This window comes from Lichenostomus cassidix, chromosome 2 (assembly GCF_008360975.1).
Source record: "Lichenostomus cassidix isolate B80296 chromosome 2, HeHo_3.0, whole genome shotgun sequence".
In the NCBI taxonomy this organism is placed as follows: domain Eukaryota; kingdom Metazoa; phylum Chordata; class Aves; order Passeriformes; family Meliphagidae; genus Lichenostomus; species Lichenostomus cassidix.
In genome coordinates, this window is record NC_139482.1 from 61,898,963 (window position 1) to 61,918,697 (window position 19,735).

The 19,735-nt window shown below is 43.4% G+C and overlaps 1 protein-coding gene and 1 long non-coding RNA gene across 2 annotated transcripts; one reads left to right on the top strand and one right to left on the bottom strand.

Moving 5' to 3' along the window:
* The first annotated feature begins 796 nt into the window (after positions 1-796).
* Positions 797-6,680, top strand: LRRC14B (leucine rich repeat containing 14B). The gene is made up of 2 exons (XM_085051780.1): positions 797-1,722; positions 3,491-6,680. The coding sequence occupies exons 1-2, from the start codon at positions 818-820 to the stop codon at positions 4,134-4,136; spliced, it is 1,551 nt and encodes a 516-aa protein (XP_084907906.1). The 5' UTR covers positions 797-817; the 3' UTR covers positions 4,137-6,680.
* A 6,522-nt stretch (positions 6,681-13,202) lies between these two features.
* On the bottom strand, positions 13,203-18,484 carry LOC146441474 (uncharacterized). Its single transcript, XR_014849925.1, has 2 exons — positions 17,756-18,484; positions 13,203-14,209 (listed from the first exon to the last, which is right to left on the bottom strand). It is a non-coding gene; the product is annotated as an uncharacterized LOC146441474 (long non-coding RNA).
* Between the last annotated feature and the right edge of the window lie 1,251 nt (positions 18,485-19,735).

A 19,735-nucleotide genomic window follows, 5' to 3' on the forward strand; every position in this document is an offset into this window, starting at 1 on the left:
GTATCACAATGAAACCATCATTTCTCAAATAACAGGAAAGGAAAGACCATCTGTTGCTCAAAGCAAGAGTAGTAAGTTGCTTGCCTGGGAAGTTATGAGAGAGTTTTAACGGTGCTCTGTTTTGTTCAGCTTGTCTTGTACTAAACCTTCAGTCTCCTGTCACGAGCAGGTATCCTGGTCACCTAGGCTCTGACCTCTTCTAGAATCTTTTGTCTTTTCCACTGCAGCAACTGAATTAGCTATTCCTTGCTGATAGGAATGGCAAAAGGAGGGATTGGTAGCTCGATGACTGTAGCACTTCAGTCTTTCCTTTTAGCTGTAGCTTTTAAGAGAAACTCTATGCTAACTCTGGGAAATTATCCCCATTGAAATCAGCATGTGAATGCCCAGCATAGAATCTTTCATGGAAAAAAGTGGAATACAGATCATGTTACGTATTTAAGTGGAACTCTTGAGTATTTTTTGTATGGCATAGGAAAGATACAGAAACATTCTCATGTAGGTGTGTGGCCTTGGTCTTACTGTTCCTGCTGGGTAGTGGTCTGTATTTACTTGAGTTATCTTTTATATAAATATATAAATAAGCTATATAAATACAGCTTAAAAGCTCTCTGACTAAAGATCTAGCAGTTGATTAGTGCAGACTCACAGTATAGCTCTAAAATAGAAAGTAGCATGTGACTGTTCACTCTGGCTGCCCAGGCTTCTGCTAGCAGCAAACAGCAGCTGCAGATAAAAATAGAAGGTCGAAAGCAACCAGGATCTTTAGTTAAATATAGAAGTCACTCTCCATGACAGTAAGGAGTCCAGAACAGCAATGAAGTCTCTCCGATTCATTAGTGCCGAAGCATTCGTGTCAAATGCAGAGTTTGCCAGGAAGAGTCTCGGTGCTGTTGCCCATGATCTTTTTCCTCTTCTTTTTAAAGCCAGCTATTTATTGGAGCAAGGGGAAGTGATTCACGACTTGGTAGAGAACTGGCCACTTTTTGACTTTAACATGGGAAAACTTTTGGGACCTACTCTGGACTACCAGGAAGATCTGAGCCATAGAACATGCTCAGTGTGCTTGGAAAGCTGTCTGACAGGGCTGAGAGACTATGTGCTGAATCAGTCTTCTCCCTACATGAAAAAGTTGAAAGTAGTCGACCTGACAGGTATAAAAGATGTTGAAGTTCAGTTTTGTAAGTGCAAGAAGACAATGGGCAGGTGGGCCAGGACACAGCTGCTCTCTAAGCTTTGTTCAGATCTGCTGGTTTACCTGCAACAAGCACAGTGCAATCCAGGTACCTTTGAAATCAGTATCAATGTGCTCATTGACTTGTTTGTTACAGAACGGAACTATGAGCTGGTCATGCAGGCCCTGTTGAAGAAATGCAGTTGTCCACTGAAGATCTGCTGTGTGGCATTCAGATCTGACAACCTGACCTTGCAGAAATTCTTCTATATCATAAAGCTCACTGATCCCTCCTTGTTGCGCAAACTGGAAATAGTTCATAATGTTCACTTGGAAATGGAACACTTGGAAATGCTCTTCAACAGTATCCACTTCCCTCTATTAATGTCTTTGACCTTGCCAGCACGAACATTCAATGTGCAGAGGTTCACAGCCACAGATGAACAGATGCTTACTAACATTGGAGAAAAGATGGGTGAAATGATGCAGCTCACTGAGCTGAGTATGTCATTTTCTATACTCACTGGAAGAATTCAGAAACTGCTCAGGTAATTTGGTCATTTTGCTTTCATTCACACTGTAAAGAAGAGCCACCAATAAGCTGGAAATCTCTGAGAATAAGGGAAGTGAGTATATCTCAGGTGGTGTGTGGGAAGGGGCAGCAGGAAGCTGGGAAAGACAATTTGTTGGGTGTGGCTAGCACAGGCTTTTCCCATGAGAATTCTTTTTGTGTTTTATAAATAAAGATAAAGTTTGGATGTTATTGGAACAGTGTCCCAAGACTTGGACGGTGCAGGCCTGGCCAATCATGCCTAGGGGAAGGTTTCTGACCGACCAATCTGGGAGACTTTTGAAAACTCTATATATATGATGAAATCAAAACAATAAAGGTCATTCCTTCTTGCCACTGAGAACTGACTTCTTTTCTCTGCTAGCTGCTCAACAGCGACAGCTGGGGAGAATTGTCAACCAACAGATACCTAGCAAACTTTGAACAACGGACTGTTTTGATTAGTCTTCCAGAGACCACCTGGTGAGAGTACACTTTTAGCTACCACGTGAGAGTGGTACAACCAGACATTTTTTAGTAGAGCTTATGTATTAATCAGCTTGCATTGGCCTGTGCTGCAAGGCCTGAGTCATATTCCAAGTATTTTCAAGAGTGCCTAGTGAATTTTTGTCCTCTAAAAAACAGGCAGTACATGTACTTTTCCGCAGCTGCTGTGTTTTAAGGAGGGCAGGGGAATAGTAGATTTTGATTTGAATCTTTGATTTTAGTTGATTTTTGTGTCTCTTTATGTCAAGACACGAGAGATCTGATGTTTTTCTGTGCTGCAAATTAAGCTGATGCATGAATATTCATTATGAATTCCTGTTAAAAACTGCCAATTTGCAAAAAGATAGCAAACTGCCAGTGAGCAGTATTCATATTGGAACAGGAAATAAGTTAATTGGAAGCTTTTCAGAGCATCGAAAAAAAAAAAGGCAGATAAAAGCTTCATCCATACAAATCACTTTGGTCTAAAAGTCTTCCTGTACAAGGGGACATTTTATTTAAAATGCATGAATAGCATACTGCTTACATTTACTGATGCAGTTGAAATGAATTGCAAGTTTCTAACCTCGATCCAGCTGAACTCTGTGGCAGGAGTTTCACTAAGAGTTAAAATAAGAAAGTGATCTTCTGATTTTAATTTCTCAGAATTATTTTATATTTAACTAGAATATCTGACTGTAATCTCAGGTACGCTTCTTCCAACCTTCCACATCAAAAGGTCTTTTCGCAACTCCAGAACACTATAAAGTGTAAACCTCTTGGGCCTTTAAAAATGTACCAGAAAAAAAAACCCAAACAAGTAGAAACAAAAGCAGATATCCTGTCAGAATAATGGTTGGCTTTCATATTGGAATTAATCCTTCCTTAATGGAAATGATCTAAATCTCTGGAATTATAGCAGCTTTCTACAAGAAGCAGCTACCAACCCTTTTTTGGAAGTAGTGATCTCTTATTAAATCAGCAAGTCACAGACACTTGACAATATATAACTGGTTACAAAATAGATGTATAGAATGTTAACAAATTAATCCCCATTAAAATCACACGGCAGAGCCATGTAAAGGAGATAATTCATGGAACTGATTTCAGGAGGAAAATATACTTGTTATTGTTGGCACATGCTTCTGGTTTTTAAGAGAGGCTAGAAAAAATAATGTGGCAGATGGCTGCATTCATAATGTGATAGATGAATGAAATTTCACAAATGTAGCTTTTCAACATTTTATATCATAAAACTTTTTTTCTCTTTAATTCTGCAGCCCACTAAAAACTCCGCTGAAGATGTTGGATGCTTCTAACTGCTCCTTGAACCATGCTGATATGGCCTATTTAGCCAATAGCTTCCATGCCAATCACTTGGAAGTCCTGGACCTGAGTGGTCACGATATCCCTGAGCTTTACCCAGCAACATTCTCTAAGCTCCTCAGCCATTGCTCTTCAGTGCTCAGGAGTCTTACCCTGGAGGACTGTAACATCCAAGACACTCATGTCAACATGTTGATTTTAGGTTTAAGCCCTTGTCAGAAACTGCAAGAGTTTAAGTTTATTGGAAACCCACTGTCATCCCAAGCACTTAAACACCTTTTCACATTTCTCTGTGAATTGCCTATGCTGAAAAACGTGGAGTTTCCTGTTCCAAGGGACTGCTATCCTATTGGTATCACCTACCCAATTGATGATGCCAGTCTTTGCAGATTTGATCACCAAAAATATGAAAGGGTAGCAGAGGAGCTTAACCTCATTTTACTCCAAGCAAACAGAGAGGATGTGAAGGCTTCAACACCACTCTTTGGGAGTTATGATGCAGCTGTTCAGGAGACAAATAATGAACTGGGAGCTTACCTGATCAAGTCCTTCAAAGAGACTTTAGAGAAGTTCACTACTTCATTTAACAAAATGAGTTAAAATTATAAAAGTTGTAAAGTAGTGATGGGATGATCTGCCAAATCAGAACTTAATTTAGTCTTTTCCAGAACTGCACCTTCAATCATTAGTCATAAATTTTCTTTAGTTTTTTGGATGAATTTACTATTGTTTGAATAGCCTCTGATCACCTGAGGCATTGTAACTTATGCTTTACCTATTGCATACACCTTATACAAACACTACTTGCACACAAAAGAGAAGTCACTTAATAGCTCATTGTTTTATACAAATGCACTTTTTCTCAGTAAAGCAAGAGGTGTTTAAGCTTGGCTGATTTCTTATACAGGTTCCCTTAGATTTGTCAGCTAGTCTTGTAGCCCTGCAGAAAAAGCAGGGAAGTCCTCTCCCAAGTTCAGCAGGATGTCCCAAAGATTGTGCACATATCCTCACATGTGGCTCCCTAAACTAATTTTTTTTCTGCTCATGACGTTCTGAATTCACCAATCTGTGTTTTATCCAGTATATTCCCAATAATGGGGGATGTGTAACAACCTCCATGTCCCTGTGCCTCTCTTTCTCCTGCATAGGTGAGTGCAATAAACAGAATTTGTCTTATACATTGTGCTTGGTGAGAAGTGAAATTCTATACTGAGGAGGCAGCAAACCAAGTGGTTGGTTGAAAGTAGGGGATCTCACCCCACTTATCCCATCAATATGCAGTCTGTGGGGACTCTGCTGAAGTTTCCTGCAAAGTGTATTTTAGAAGGGGGGACAAAGACAACACTGCACAGCTGTGCTTGTGATGTCAGCTGGTCAGCACCTCAAGCCACTCTTCCTGGAATCAGCTTCTTGGGCGGTAGAATTTACCCTGCTCCTTTCAGCTGTTTTAAAGGAAATCTAGGACAGTGGTAATACTGCAAAAAAGACTAGCGTTGAAAAGACATGCAAAAAAACCCCTTAATCTAATGCCAATTTAAAAAATGTGGAAAAGGGACAAGGCTGGTTGATGAGTAACTAGAAGTTAATCTGTAAAACACTGCCAGCCTTCTGTCAGGACTGTGTGTTCTCTACACACAGTAGCTACAACGAGTGTCAGGAAAAGTTGCCTTTATTTGTCAAGCTTCAGTGCAAGGAAAGTATTAAAGACACAGAGTAAAGAGAATCCCAGACGTGCTGCATTGGAGCATAGGCAAAGGGGCCAAGTGGATGCAGGGCCACAAGACACACGTCTGGGGGCAGGAAGCCCTGAGTGGTAAACAAGCGCCATAGTCTATTCAGCTTCTCACCTGTAAAACTAGAGACTTGGTTATCTTCTAGGTAATTAAGAAAAAAAAAAAAAAGAAGCTCAGGTTAAAGCACAATATTCTGCCATTAAATACACTAATACACTCTAACAGTTCATGAAAACTTGATCAAACGGGACTGAAAATGAATGTTGTAGCAGGAGTTGAGTATTGTCATTGTAGTATTGAAGATCACTATTAAAATAACCAGGGCGGTTTATTTGAAATAATACTGAAGGTAATACTGAAGGTAACTCATAATCTGAAGGTAAGGAAAAAGCTTCCTTCTTTTAGGCAGTGCTGGTTTGTCAAGCTGTTTATCCGCAATAAGAATATGCAATCAATTCTTAACCAAATTTATTAAAAGAAACCCCAAAACAAAACAAAAATTAATGGACCAATTACTAAGCAGAACTTACAGGTTCCACAGCATGCATTTAAATTATTTTTTCAATGTCAAATTACATTCTAACATGTTTTATTGATTAAACACATTATGGTAAAGATGAAAGTGAATGTTCATGACACATTTATGTTTACAGAGCACTTAAAAAAAAAGTAAGTTGCTAAGCTAAGAAGTTGTGAATAGGAAATTACAGAATTGAGTTCCATATGGCCTTGCTTATATTTGGACAGAATTCCATATGCTCCTTTGTCTTTGCCTCTACTCTACCTTTTCTTCCCTCTGACCTTGCCATTCTTTCCATCCCAGACTTGACCCATGACTTCTCAGACAGATTTAAGTTACTTGAATTTTACTATGCCAAATGTGTATCCCTTCAGAATGAGTAGTGGCACTTTTGCTGGGAGACGATGCTGTACTGTAGCTGCAAATGTGTAGTGATCCTTCCAACATCCAACCTAACAGGTTGAACCTGGAGGAGAAGAATGGCCATTTTGGAACATGCTATGCTACAACAGCTAGTCCCTGTCTTTTTCGGTACCTACAAAATAAACAACTTTTATTTTAGAATAATTAGATGCCTTATGAAATCTGCTGTCTCTGCAGCTGTCTCTCTGTTTTCTTCTCGCCGTGGTCCACCCCTTCATTTTATTTCTGCCTTTTTCTGCACCCCACAAACTCCTGCCTATCTTCCATTTTCAGTTTCATGTCTATATGGTGGCTCCTGGGCCAGCAGAGGTATGTAGACGCCATAGCTTTTGCTTTGGTACAAAATGAGGATCAGCACTATATCTGTTTTAGAGCTTTATCTCTCAGATATCCCACATTTTTCTCTTTAGTCTCTTTCTTATTTTATGGTTGTTATTGTTGCTTTTAAATACAGGTCAAGCTTTAGCATTTTGGTGTTTGCCTGACTTACTGCAACAAGGATTTATGCCTTCTCTCAGAAGGGTTCCTGCATCTCTTCTGCCCCAGCAGTGTGATTATGGTTTGCACCTGCTCTTTTCTCCTTTTTCCATGTGTGTGGGACTGGGAATGAAGCTATTAGAGAAGAAGGATTAATGCTACAATGACCTAACCATGTAAAGTTACCTTATGCTTTGCAAGTACAGACAAATACTGATTGAATCCCATTTTGTGTTCCCTGTCTTCCTTATGGGACTATTGTCAGCTTCATTGGGTTCAGACCTGAGTGGATCCAAGTCCATTTGTACTGTTGTCTTGGATTGAAAGACTGGTGTCTCTACTCGCTTAGAGTAGAGAATGTGACCCCCCCCTCCCCTCCGAATTATTATAACTTTGAAATCAAGGGCTTTCAGGCAAAGATATGGGAAAAGGAATAACACTTCTTTACTAGTATCTATAATGAGGCAAACAAGCAACAACAACAGTAGCAACAACAAACAAAAAACAGAAACCCGGTGGCAGCTTGCTCTGGGCTGCCAGGCACCCTTCCCTTTGGTGCAGTTCCAGTCACAGCCCGCAGGGGCGCTGTGGGGCTCCCAGGCAGGCAGGGCAGGTGCCATGACTCCTGAGCAGCTGCAGGGGGCACTGTGGGGCGAGGTCAGCTCCTGTCTCACATGGCTAATGGCAGACAGGCTGGGCAGCAGGATGAGGTGCAGGGAGCTCAGAGCAGCAAACTGGAGCAGCAGGACTGGCCCACCCGAGCTAGCAAGTGAAAGGTGGCAGAAACTCCACAGTTGTGGCAGAAGCCACGGTGCATTCCGACAGGTGGGGACAAGGGCAGCGACAGCTGGGCTCCTCTGCAGCAGCTGCAAACGCAGCCAGGGGAGATGTGCACTCCAGGAGGGGGAGAGGGTCGGAATCCCGTTCCCTTTCCCAAGCAAGAGGTCACGCAGCAAGGAAGAGAAGGCAGTGCAGAGCCAGGCTTTCCGCAGTTGCGGCAAAAGGAAGATAGGAACTTCACTGCTCCCCCTCCGGTGCCCAGTGAGCAAGTGAAGTCACCCCCTCCCCCCGCGGCTAGGTGCTCCCCTCGCCACACCCTGGCTACATCTGCTGTCTCTTAAGTATCTGGTCATTAGTTTCCTAGCAACAGAATGGGGAACATTCCCCAACCTCCCACAGCTGTCTATCCAGAAAGTTGTCTAAAGCCTTAACTGCATACCACCTTGATGTGGAGACAGTCTTCCAAGCTCCGGTTAACGCTTCGTAGACAGAGAGAGGACAAGAGTTAACCACAACACTGAAACCACACAGCTGTCAGTGGAGTGAAGATGTGTGATGTGTTGTGAATGGAGTGGTATTCAATTCTCTGCTCTCACATCTGCTCACAGTGTTCCTTTAAGTGTCTGAAGAAGAATACTTGAAGTCCCTTGAGGTTTATTTTTGAAAGACATAGAAGAGATGCATGTAGGAAAAAACCCTGAAAAACAAAACCAGGATAAAACCAAAACCATTCTCACCATATTCAAGCAAATGTTCTAAACAAAAAATCCAGTAATGAGTATCACAGAGAAGCTATAGGATGAATTTTTAGGTCCCATAAAAAGAAAGGGACTGTTAAATTTGTATTTTATTCACCATGCTTTATTCAGTACCATGTTTTATTCACCATATTGTATTTTTTATTCATTAGTGTATTTCCATTTAATTAACTGGGACATATTTTTTTCAGCAGCAGTCGCTTGCAGATCTTTCTCTCTTGTAGGATAAGAATTGCATGAAGAGCTTTCTGCTGTTGAAATTGCTCAACTCCCCTATTCAATAACTGTACATAGAGTAAGTTCAGTGAAATACCTAGCATAGGAAATAATTATTCTCCTTTGACAAGCTTCATAAAACCGAAGAACGGGTAAGAAATCTCTATAAATGACCGTTTCTGTATCTGATCTCTTCATAATTTAAGTCATATTATATTTTGGCCACACACAGAGCGGTTAAAAAAAGCAACAGGGAAAAAGATGATAGCAAGATTTTTTGTCGTGGAAGAAGCTGCTAAGAAGAAGCTATGTACTTGGAGACAGCTACCTGAACAAAATAAGCCTATCAATAGAAAACGGCAAATAAATGACATATATGACAAATAAACATAGAACAGATTGACATACATACACACATAATAAATGCATAATTGCAAAACTGTAATAGCTAAAATGCAATTATGGGGTAAATGCTTTATTGAACTATAAAAATAGTTAAAATTGCAAGTTAAGAAATGCTTGCTTGAAATATAATGCACGTTAAGAAAGGTACCTATAAGTTAGCTGGAATAATACAAATTAGGAAGCCAATGCTCATACCAAAATCCAATTTTGGAGCTGGGATGCATTAGAATCCTGCCTCAATCTTGCAAGAAGTTACCACAGAGCTTGCGTCCAAGTCTTCTTCATGCTCAGTGTCCATGTAGAAAAGCTTCCACCTTTTCTGAAACTTCCTGAGCTTTTATAGGATAAAAAAAGTGTGGCTTTTGGGGGTCACTAAAAATTTTTCACATTCTCTCTACATTCCACAGGGTAGTGTCTTCTCAGACTTTCAGATGCCACCAGGTGACCCTGATTAGGCTATCAACCTAATCTGAGCCATCCATCTTTTGCGACCAAGCAGGGAGAGAGAGAATGGGTGGGGGGAACATCATGCCACCAGCTTGTTTGTTCGCTTTCTGAACACAGACGGAGAGCAGGAGAACTTGTCTGGCACTAAAGCACTCCTTAGCGCGAGAAAGCCACGAACAGCTCTCTGCAGTCGGGCAAGGCTGTGAATAGAAAGGGGGTACTTGACGGATGCCTTCTCTTCACCTGCTTCCTTCTGGCGCAGCTCCAGCTACTTGAGATCTGCACACCTGAAGCTGTGGCAAGCTGTTTCTCTCTCCTCGCTGCACCTTGTGCCCCTCAGTGCAAGTGCTGCAAGCCACTTGCTGAAGCAAAAACAAGCACTCTGAGCACATTCTGCCTGCAAAGCAGCTTTCTGGTGCACTTGGGCGAAGTTCACATGGAACACTGCAGCAGGGTGCTGTGCCACTGGTTTGTTCGCTTTCTGCACACAGCCGGAGAGCTGGAAAGGTTCTCCTTAAGCTGGTACAGAGAAACTGTCTTGTGCCTGCCACAGCTGGTGTGTGACGAAGGCTTTGCACATGTCGCCCTGGCATCCATTTGGAATATTCTGAGAAAACCTGCTTCTATAGCCGGCCATGTCCCGGACACTCCTCTCTTGGCATGTGTGGCCTTCCAAGTGGAGTTTGGCATATCTCCACAAGAATTAAGGGGGAGCAAAGGCAGGTTGCAAGGAGGGACGAGGTGTGTGGACTTGCATAAAAGAAAGCTCTGGAATGACTAAATTCCGAAGGTCTTCCCTGCCGTGAGAGCACACTGACATCTGACACAGAAGCAGAGGAACACCTTCTGGACGGGACCCCCAGAGACGCCAGATGTCTGTGGAGCCATGGTGATAGCTATAAGACCCCTTTTCTTTTCTCCCTATCTTTGCCCAACTCTCTCTTTCTATCGCAGGCTGCTTTATGGACTAAATTAATGATGTCCCTCTTTGGACTGAATTTAATTGCCTTGACTTGTTGAATTCTGTTGTGCTTTTTTCTTCTTTTTGCACCCTGAGATCATAGCTGGTACGAACCATCCCACGTCGGCTTCTAAGTGGACTGTGACAAGCACCTGGGTGACACCAAATCCGGCCGGCACGCGGCCTGTTCCTGTAGCCTCGTGTGCCTTGGCATGGATGGAGAAGTGTATGGGATACAGAACCTGCCCACTGCCTGCGTTTTTTGAAAATCCGGTGCATTTCCTTGTCTCCTTGGGGTGTTCCTGTTCTCCTTGGGACAGTGCAGTTAGGTTCCAGGGGTGTGGGGAGAGGAAAAACCCTGAAACCATTTCTTTCCTGGAAAAATATCCCCTTCTTTCCAGAAAAGCTTGAGTGCTATTTCCTCTTGTCTCATCCCTTTTTCCTGGGAGTGAAGACAGAGAAAATGCAGCTAAACCAACCTTTCTGTGACTTGTTGATTGGGAGTACTTGAGCATACTAGCTCAGTGTTCTATTAATGAAGTCTTTTAATGCAATTATGGATTGGAATTCCACAGTGTTGGAGGTTGGGGAAGGCCTTAGAATTTTTCTCCATCACTGTTACTAAGCAACAAATAGTTGGGTGATTATAGCCATCAACCCTTTTGTAAAAGACAAAAAGGTGTGCTTGGGCAGGGCAGGGTAAGGGAAGAGCCGGCCGTTGGAACACTCACTCTCGTCATTCGGACGCTGAGAGGAAAGGCTGCTCTTTGCTTTTGGCTGCGACCAGAGGAAATCCAATTGTGCCCTGTTTTTCTTCTCCTGGCTGGGTGAGCCTTGATTCAACCTTTTTCCCACTGGGAAGTGCACGTTTCCCTGGGCTGCGTTTTTTCACAGCAACTGGTGGGAGGGGCTGGCTGCCTTTGCCACCTGCCCCTGCCCTCTGCTGCATGAGACCGCGGTGTCTGCTGTGACTGCAGAAATCCTTGCTACCTAGCTAGCTAGCTGGGGAGAGAGCCAGCTCCTGCCCCTACCACCCTGCTTTTTGCGGCTCTGAGTTGCCTGGCTGCTCTTCAGCCTGCCCACCATTACGAGCTGTGTGAGGCTGACCTGACCCTGCGCCACAGCGCCACTGCAGCCACTCGGGAGTCATCGCACCTGCCCTGCCCAGCCAGGAGCTCAACAGTGCCCCTGCTGCTTGCAACTGTGATTACACCACACGGGAAAAGGCTCGGCAGCTCACAAGTCATCTGCTATTGGTTTCTGGTTCTATTTCTGGTTGCTATTATTGTTATCGCTTGTTTATAGATACTAGTAAAGAACTGATAGTCCTTTTCCCATACCTTTGCCTGAAAGCCCTTGACTTTAAAAATTAAATAATTCAGAGGGAGGGGTAAATCACATTCTCTGTCCTAAGGGAGGGTTCAACCTCTCTTGGCAGACACCTGTCTTTCAAACCAAGACACACAGTAATTTCTAGATGAATGATAGAGGAAGGAGAATTCAGTAAGAAGTGAAAATGGACTGTGCCTGAAATGGCCCTGGTTATTTCTGAAGGAGATTGAGATGGCTGTGTATATCCATGTCGCTGTTGAGCCGCTAGCAGAGAAGGAAAGCCCCGATTCTCAGCGTGGCATAGAAAAAAGTACTTTATTGTTTGAATCCAACATATATATATATAGAGTTTTCAAAGGTCACACAGATTGGTCAGTCAGAAACCTCCCCCTAGGCTTGATTGGCCAGGCCTGCACTGTCCAAATCTTGAGACACTGTTTTTAATAACATCCAAACTTTATCTTTGTTTATAAAACACAAAAAGAATTCTCATGGGAAAGACCTGTGCTAGCCACATATCCATGCAGTGTGTTGTTTGCAAGATAAATTGCATGGTCAGAGGCTAACAAGCACAGCCTTCTAATGCTTTGAGGGTGCTGGAGGGTGTATTGATTTAAAAGTTTTGATTCTTTTTTCTACTATTGCACTATCAGAAATCTGCTGGATTATTAGGCTGAGAACATTCTGGTTTCTCTTGACGGTGTTTGAAAGATCTGCCAAGGTTCTGGCAAAAGGTTTCTGTCTGTTGCTAAGCTCACCATGTTCTTGTATTTTGTGTGATTTGTGGTAGTTCCCAGTTTGAATACTCAGTAGATGAAAGAATGAAGCCCCTTGTCTCTCACAAGGGTCACGGAAGAGATTCCTGTTCAAGCTGATCCAGTGGCTCTGTAGAGCTTTTAAAACAGCTACAATTGACATAAAACCAAATCTAAGTTTTAAAAGCAAGATTCCTATATTTATACATTCCTTTCTCTTCTTGTAAATAATGAAGAGGAAAAGGTACATCATGCTTTGTGAAAACCAGATTTGAAAATGATTTTCTGGAAGTTCGATTGAGCCATGAAGTGAGTTGCTCATCCATGCTCTCGAAATGCATGTATTAAGGCCAAGAAAGGAAGCCATTGGAGAGTGAAGTTAAACCAACGCACACTGGAAGGCAGCGTTGACTGCCAGAATCAGTCAATTCTTGTTGACCGTGAGGGTTTCTGCAGCCCGGGCTTTGGAAAGGCTTCCATGTGTCAGATGCCCCACTCACTCAGACCTGATCAAGAAGAATGATTTGTTTTTCTCCTTCAGGAGGAACGTCCATGTGAGTATTGCTTTTGTTCGTGGCAGTGTCCAAACGATTGTTGTGAAATGTGGCAATGTGAGTTGACACAGGCACAGGCAACTGGAGCAACCACAAAACCAGGGCAAAGGGTAACTTTATTTCCATACCTCACTAAGCTGTTCTTGTATCATGAAAGGATGTGGAATATGGAGGTAATTCTTTCTTGTAAGCACACTTACTTTGGGATACCATCCTTCTCTGTACACTTTCGTTTGAAAGGCAGCTACCACCCTCCATCTCTTCTTTTACAAGGCAGAAAAGCGTTACTCTAAGAAACCACCAAGTTTTCTAAAAGGAACCAAAATAACTTACAACTGTATTTAAAATAAAAATAACATACAGATCTTTTGCATTGACCAATTTAAAAAAAAAAAAAAAAAGAACAAAAGTGTTTCTAAGGCTTCAAAAGAGCAAAGAACTTTGAACTCTTTACAACCCGGAGAGCCAGGTAAGGCACTTTGGCTTCCAGTCTGGGTCACTGTAAATTGTGTCTGATGCAGTGTATAAGGTCAGGCAGGGTGTTGGTCACTTCAGCTGTTTTTTCCTCAGCAAAAAAGCCTGGAAGAAGGGCAGGGAGAGAGAAAACCTTTGGTTGGATTCATCCAACAGGGACATGTGGCAGAGGATAGTCAATGACTGGAGTGACTTTGCTCCAAGAGGACCGGCAAAGCCTTTTGAATTTCAGCAGCTGCCTCCTCAGGGGGAGGATTTTTAGGGCCTTGCAGCCCTTCAGCCAGGCACACGGTGTTTCTTTTCTTTTGCAAGCTTGCCCATAGATGGTGGCAATGCATCCCCTTGCCCCGAGGGTGTCACAAAACTTTGTGTTTGATGGAAAATGACACTGCAAAGGCCACGTGGGATGGCAGGTGTCAGCTTGTGAGCATTCCCCACTGCTTGCAACACAGGACAGCACAACATTTGTAAGGACTAAAGTGTACAATAAAAAAGTAGCAGCACCTCTAGGAATTCTGCTGGCAAATCCAGGTCACAGGCCCAGCAGGGAGTCAAAAATTCAAGTGCTGCTCAGCTCTAGCCAACTGACTCAGCAGGTGCTGCCCTGACTGGGCAGCTCTCCCCCGTGTCTCCCTCTCTCTTTGCTCCCGAAAGAAGTGCTGATGATCAGGGAAGCAAAAGTCGGGGAGCTGCAGGGCCACTTCTGCCTGGTGGCTTCAGAAACTACAGGCAGGGCTGCGAACCAAACACTTCCTGTTCAAACTTGAGGTCTTCTTGTCTTGTCTTCTTGTGGGAAAGGTGTCACCGGGAAAGGATTCTTCTCATCCCCCGAGGATCCCTGAAAAACCACGGAGAGAAGAATGCTGCTCAGAGAGAGATGCATAAAGCAATTCCAAAGCCTGGCTTCCCTCAATTTCAAGAGAAAATGTTCATTTGTCCTAGGCATAGTCTATTCGCCAGGCTCTCCCCTCCTGCCTTCTTCCCCAACAATCCCTCCCCTAATGGAAATGGAACCTTGACTTCTCAGCTGGCAGCTCACAATGCTTAGCTCCATTCAGCTTTTCCCTGGCACAGAGGAATTCAGCAGCAGGTGTCCTTGCTCAGTGCCTAGGAGAGCAGTGAGGGCTGCAAGCAGGAAAACGATGGGGGAAAAGCAAGCAGTTAGAAGGCAGCTACTACAGCGTGCACACTCTGGCCTAACACACACAGCCCCCAAACATGCCAGAGCCCACACCCAGAGCCATCAGCAAACAGCCATGGAATCCAGCTTTAGAACCTGGAAATGCAAAGCTGCAAGGCTCACCAAGAAGTTTGTCAGCAAACTAGAAAACCTTAGGCCCAGCTTGCAGCCAAAGCCACAGGTTTGTTGTTTCTTCTTTGTCAACAAACACCCATTGTTTTTAGAACCACACTCCTTTTGACACCCACCAATCTTGTCTTGGCACTTGCCTACAACCAGAAATGGTTCCTTATCTGGGAGGATGTTTCTGAAGAGAATCACACAGCTCTTCAGCGGGGCTTGCAGGGAAGCTCCCCCCAGGGCTCCTGGATGCCTGTGTTGATGCCCTTCGATAGTTCCTTGTGATGTTCCTCCATTTTCCTGTCCTTGGATAACAAAGGATCCTGGTTCCTGGCAGGGTTATCCGTGGCAGGCAGGTCGTCAGTGTCTCCGTTCTGGCTCTCTTTTGCCTCGTGGTGCTAGAGCTTGGTGCACGTTGTGCAGTAGTCGTCATGCCTGGCAGTGGTGGCAGCACCACATTGTTCGTCTTCGTTTGGAATGAAGCTTTTGATGCTCTGCACAAGAGAAGCAAATCCATTCTTACGATGTACATACAATGGAGGGATTTCCTAAAAACTTGGCTACATCCTGAAGCAATTGTTGCCGGTGTCCCAACTAGATAATGCTTCCAATGTTGAGAGGCATCAAGTGAGAGGTGAGAGAGACTTTGAAAGTGGCAGAGACTTTCACATTTAACAGTAGAGTGGCCTAGCAGTTTTCTGATCATCTGAAATGAGCATGACCGGGGCACTCTGGCAACAATGAGCAGAACCAAGCAGCTCTCAACCTTCTTTCACTACTGCTCATTGACATCAGTTTGAGTCAGCTTCTCCAAGTTTCCAAGAACACACCAAGCAATGAATCCCAGCTCCTGGACTGCAGCATCAGAGAAGGAGGAAATGAAGTGAAACCTAGTGAGAAGGCTCAGGTGTGATGCTGCACTTCTTGCCCGACTCTGCTGTGCACAGGTCATTGCCCTGCCCTCTTTCAGCACCCACTTTTCCCATGCTTTGCTCTCTACTCCCTGCACACGTGCTCTCCAGCGTCTCTGTCTTGGCACCGCTGATGCTGCACAGAGGACTATTTGACACAGAGCACAGCACCATCCCCAACCTGATCAAGAGCCCTCTCTCCTCCAAAACACCTCCCATCCTTCCCATTCCAAAAGCCAGCACGTGACTAAGACAGCTGCTCATTTTCCCTGAGAAAAAGGGAGGAAGGAACTCCAGAATTCAAGCTCTTCCATTCTTACGGCGGTTGCAATATCTCTTCCCCCAGCTCCACGTCAGCCCCAACGCCTCTGGGCTTGAGGATGATGTCAGAAGGGAAAGACTCCCTAGCCTTACCCACCTGCACCTACAGAGCTGCTTTCTGCACTGCTTGCTTCCAGCATGTAAAGGCCAATCTGCAGCATTTGAAGTTGCAGAAGGCACATGATGTTAGAAACTACCTCTCAAGTATCACGACAGGAGATGCAGCTCTTCGTCTCAGCCGTCTGAAGAAAGACTTAGATTCACACATCTTCCTGACATCCCACCACTGCATACTCACTTCAATTTCTTGCAGACTTTGTTTGCTGGGGGCTGAAATTATTTGGTTGGGTTTCTTTCAATTCTTTTGTCTTCCTGGGAGTATCTGCCTTGTCTTCTCTCTCTAACACAGGAAGAAAGACAAAAGGAAAAAGAAAATCCCTCAGGCCTTGAAGGTTCACCTCAAGTGAGCAGTACAACTCAGCAGCTCAACTCAGTTGTAGAGCACTACAACTCAGCAGCTGCTTTGTCCAAAGGCTTGGGGGCATTCCAGGGAAAAGGGTGGCAAGGAATCCAACGATGTGACTTGCACATCTTGTGGGCCTTGAGTACTGATGCAAACAGGGAAGCTGTGTCCCAGTCCAGGCAGGAGAAGCCCTGGACTGGGGCCTCTGCAACCTTGTTAACAGGATAAAAACCCCAAAACACCACAGCAATCCAACTCATCTAGATCATTCACAAATTCTAGATGTTTCTTTCTTGTGCAGAGAATTCTTGAAAGACTTCCTGCCACAAAAGATTTCTGCACACTGAGTAACTCCATCAGAATGTGATTGCCATATGACATTTTCTCGGCCAAATAGATCTGGTTCATCAAAAAAAGTCAAAACCAACTCATCACTTGGAAGACAAAAATCATCAAGATGCTGAAAAACAATCACCATCAGGTGATTTTTTTCCTGAGATCAGATGCCTGCAGCTCACTTGCTCTACCTACCTGTGCTCTGCATCATCTTCTTTTGCCTCTGGTTGTTACACTGCAAGTCTACAGCAGAAATTTTTCTGAGAAAAGAGGCAATTGCCTATCAAATTTCTCTTGAGGAGAGCTCTGAACCACAGCAGTAACACCACCGTTTGCTGCCTTCCCTCATCAGAGACACCATACCTATTGGCCAGCCTCTTTCCCACCTAAGCCAGTCACCCAGTCTGAACTTCTACAAACATTGGAAATCAAAGCTGAGCTTCACACAGTCACCTCCACTCCCTGCAATAGTAAAGCTTTCAAGTGTTCTACTTTTGGGATTAACAACCTGGATTGATTTCATTTTTTTGAATCACCTAAGCTATTTTCCTTCACGCATACATCCAGCATTTCCCAATGCATGCGTGTACTCAACGGGAACACAAATTTGCGTAGCCCAAATGTGACTAAGGACTAATGGCTCCACACAGCAGAAGGCTGCACTTGAACTGAAAATCGGTCTCACAAATCCTACTCCTGTGCTACAATGGGAAAATACCAGTTTCTTTTGGAAGTACATGTTTCTAGCAAAGTTCTGTGAGAGAGAAAGAAAAAAAAACCAACAAACACCAAAATATCCATCTGGAATTTTACCATAGCCTGGGGGTCGACTTGTGGATTCCAGTCTGAATCCTAGAGAATGACAACATCAGCAGTAGCCAGATTGATTCCAAGACCTCCTGCTCGTGTGCTCAACGTGAACACAAATTTGGAGCTGTCAGGATCGTTGAATGCATTCATGGAAGCCTAACTACATGAAAAGAACATATCAGTTGAACCAAATGTTTTACAAGTAGTATTTGACTTCAACACAATACTTCAAATTGTAAATACCTGTCGTTTGTTGTGAGGAGCTTGTCCATCCAGTCTGCAATATTCATCATTCATCCACATACAGTCATCTTCCAAGATATCTAGGACTCTTGACATCTGACTGAAGAGAAGAACCCCCGAGCCTGTTTTGGGTAGAAAGGTTTCTTAGGCTTTCACCAAACATAAGAGTTAACAAACTCTGTGAGTCTGCACTACTAGAAAAGGAAGGAGGGCAGTTCTGTGGACTAAGAAGAAAAGTAGTTCAAATTTCAGACCCCAAACTACAATGCAGCAGTACACAATGTGCAGCTGCTACTCTCGCAGTTATGGAACATGCTATGGAACGTTTGCCTTTCTCTGATATGTCCCTGTGTATGGCTGCCTTTTCCCTTTGGTTTTGTGTTGTCCTCCTCAACAAAATATTCCCAGACACAGCAGAGTAAGATGGTAACACAACTAGAAAAACATCATCAAGTAGAAAGAATAAAAATTTGCAGTAATTGGTTTGGATTCAAGATCTCTAGAAATAAAGAAGTCAGTTCTTCTTAGAGACTTGTCCTTTTACTTACCTGCCAAGAACAACTTCAAAGAAAAATTCTGTAAACCTTCAGTAATTTATGCATACATACACAACCATTTCCAGTCTACTGGAGAAATTGAAGTCAATCACAAAATTTCTACTTCCCCCTACTTTCTCTTCATGTGTTTCTTGTTTTGGGGGTTTTCTGGGGGGGAGGGTTTGTCGTTGTTGTTTAGGTTTTGGGGTTTTTTGTTTGGTTGGTTTCTTTGTGGGTTTTTTTTTGTTTGTTTGTTTGGGTTTTTATTGTACTTTGGACTCAAAGGCTAAAAATGAACTCTTTTGTTGAAGATGATAATTTGATTTGAGACCAGGCCAGTATTAATTACAACACCTCTTCAATAAGCCTGATAGAAGGCAGAAAGCAGGCTCAAAAGGACACAGTAACCACTGAATTGTTTGATCCTTGGTCTTGAGTTATACGGCCACAGCTCCTTGGATAATACCTAGATACAAAACACAGGTTACCTTGCTATTACTAAAGGCTGAGGTTTGGAAATGGTTTTGGTTTTCCGCTAAGCGTTCCCAGTCACAAACTTACCTCCAACTCCTTTAGCAAAGTTACTTCAGTAAGCATACTCAAAATCAGATGAGTTAAAATTTTATTCCAGAGTCAAAAACTCTGTGGCAAGTGAGTTCTACAGTAAAGCATTTCAGAGCTTTCGCCCTACTATCAAACAACATTAAAACAACTGAAGAGCTCCGCACATGACTGAGTGTTTCTAGAATACAATGAAAAAATTCAAGTGCTGCACAAAAGCACATCCAGCAAGAAAGACAAACATTTAACAAAGGATTGACATTAACCCTGCATGAGGGCTCTGAATATGAAAGGGGCCCAAAGCGAAAATCAAAGGTAGAGCTAAACCAAAAAACAATGATATTTCAAACAGCTAGTAACAATAGGAAAGCAAAACTAAAGACAGGGTGAAAGGAAGTATCTATGGCCTCAATTAGCTGAGATGAAAAAAAGGGATGAAAAAAAAATCAAACCACCTGATCAAAAAAAGGCAAAAAGGACAATGGTGGCATTGTGAAAGGAACAAAAACAATCCTGCAAAAACTGTTGCCCAGGAAAGGGGGCGAAGAGAGGGGAGTACTGGAAGAAAGCCTTCTCTTCACCTGCTCCTTTCTGGAACAACTATATCTCCTGCAGATATGCATATCTGAAGTCGTGGCAAGCTCCTTTTCGTTCCTTTTAGCTGCACCTTATGCCCCTCAGTGCAAATGCTGCCAGGAGCTTGCTGAAGAAGAAACAAGCATTCTGAGCACATTGTGGCTGAAAAGCAGCATTTCTGGTGAAATTTGAAAAAGTTCTGAACGAATCCTGCTGCAGTGTGCTCAACCGCTGCTTTGCTCGCTTTCTGCGCACAGCCGGAGAGCAGCAGAGCTTGTCCGGAGCTAAAGCGCGCTTTAGGGCGAGA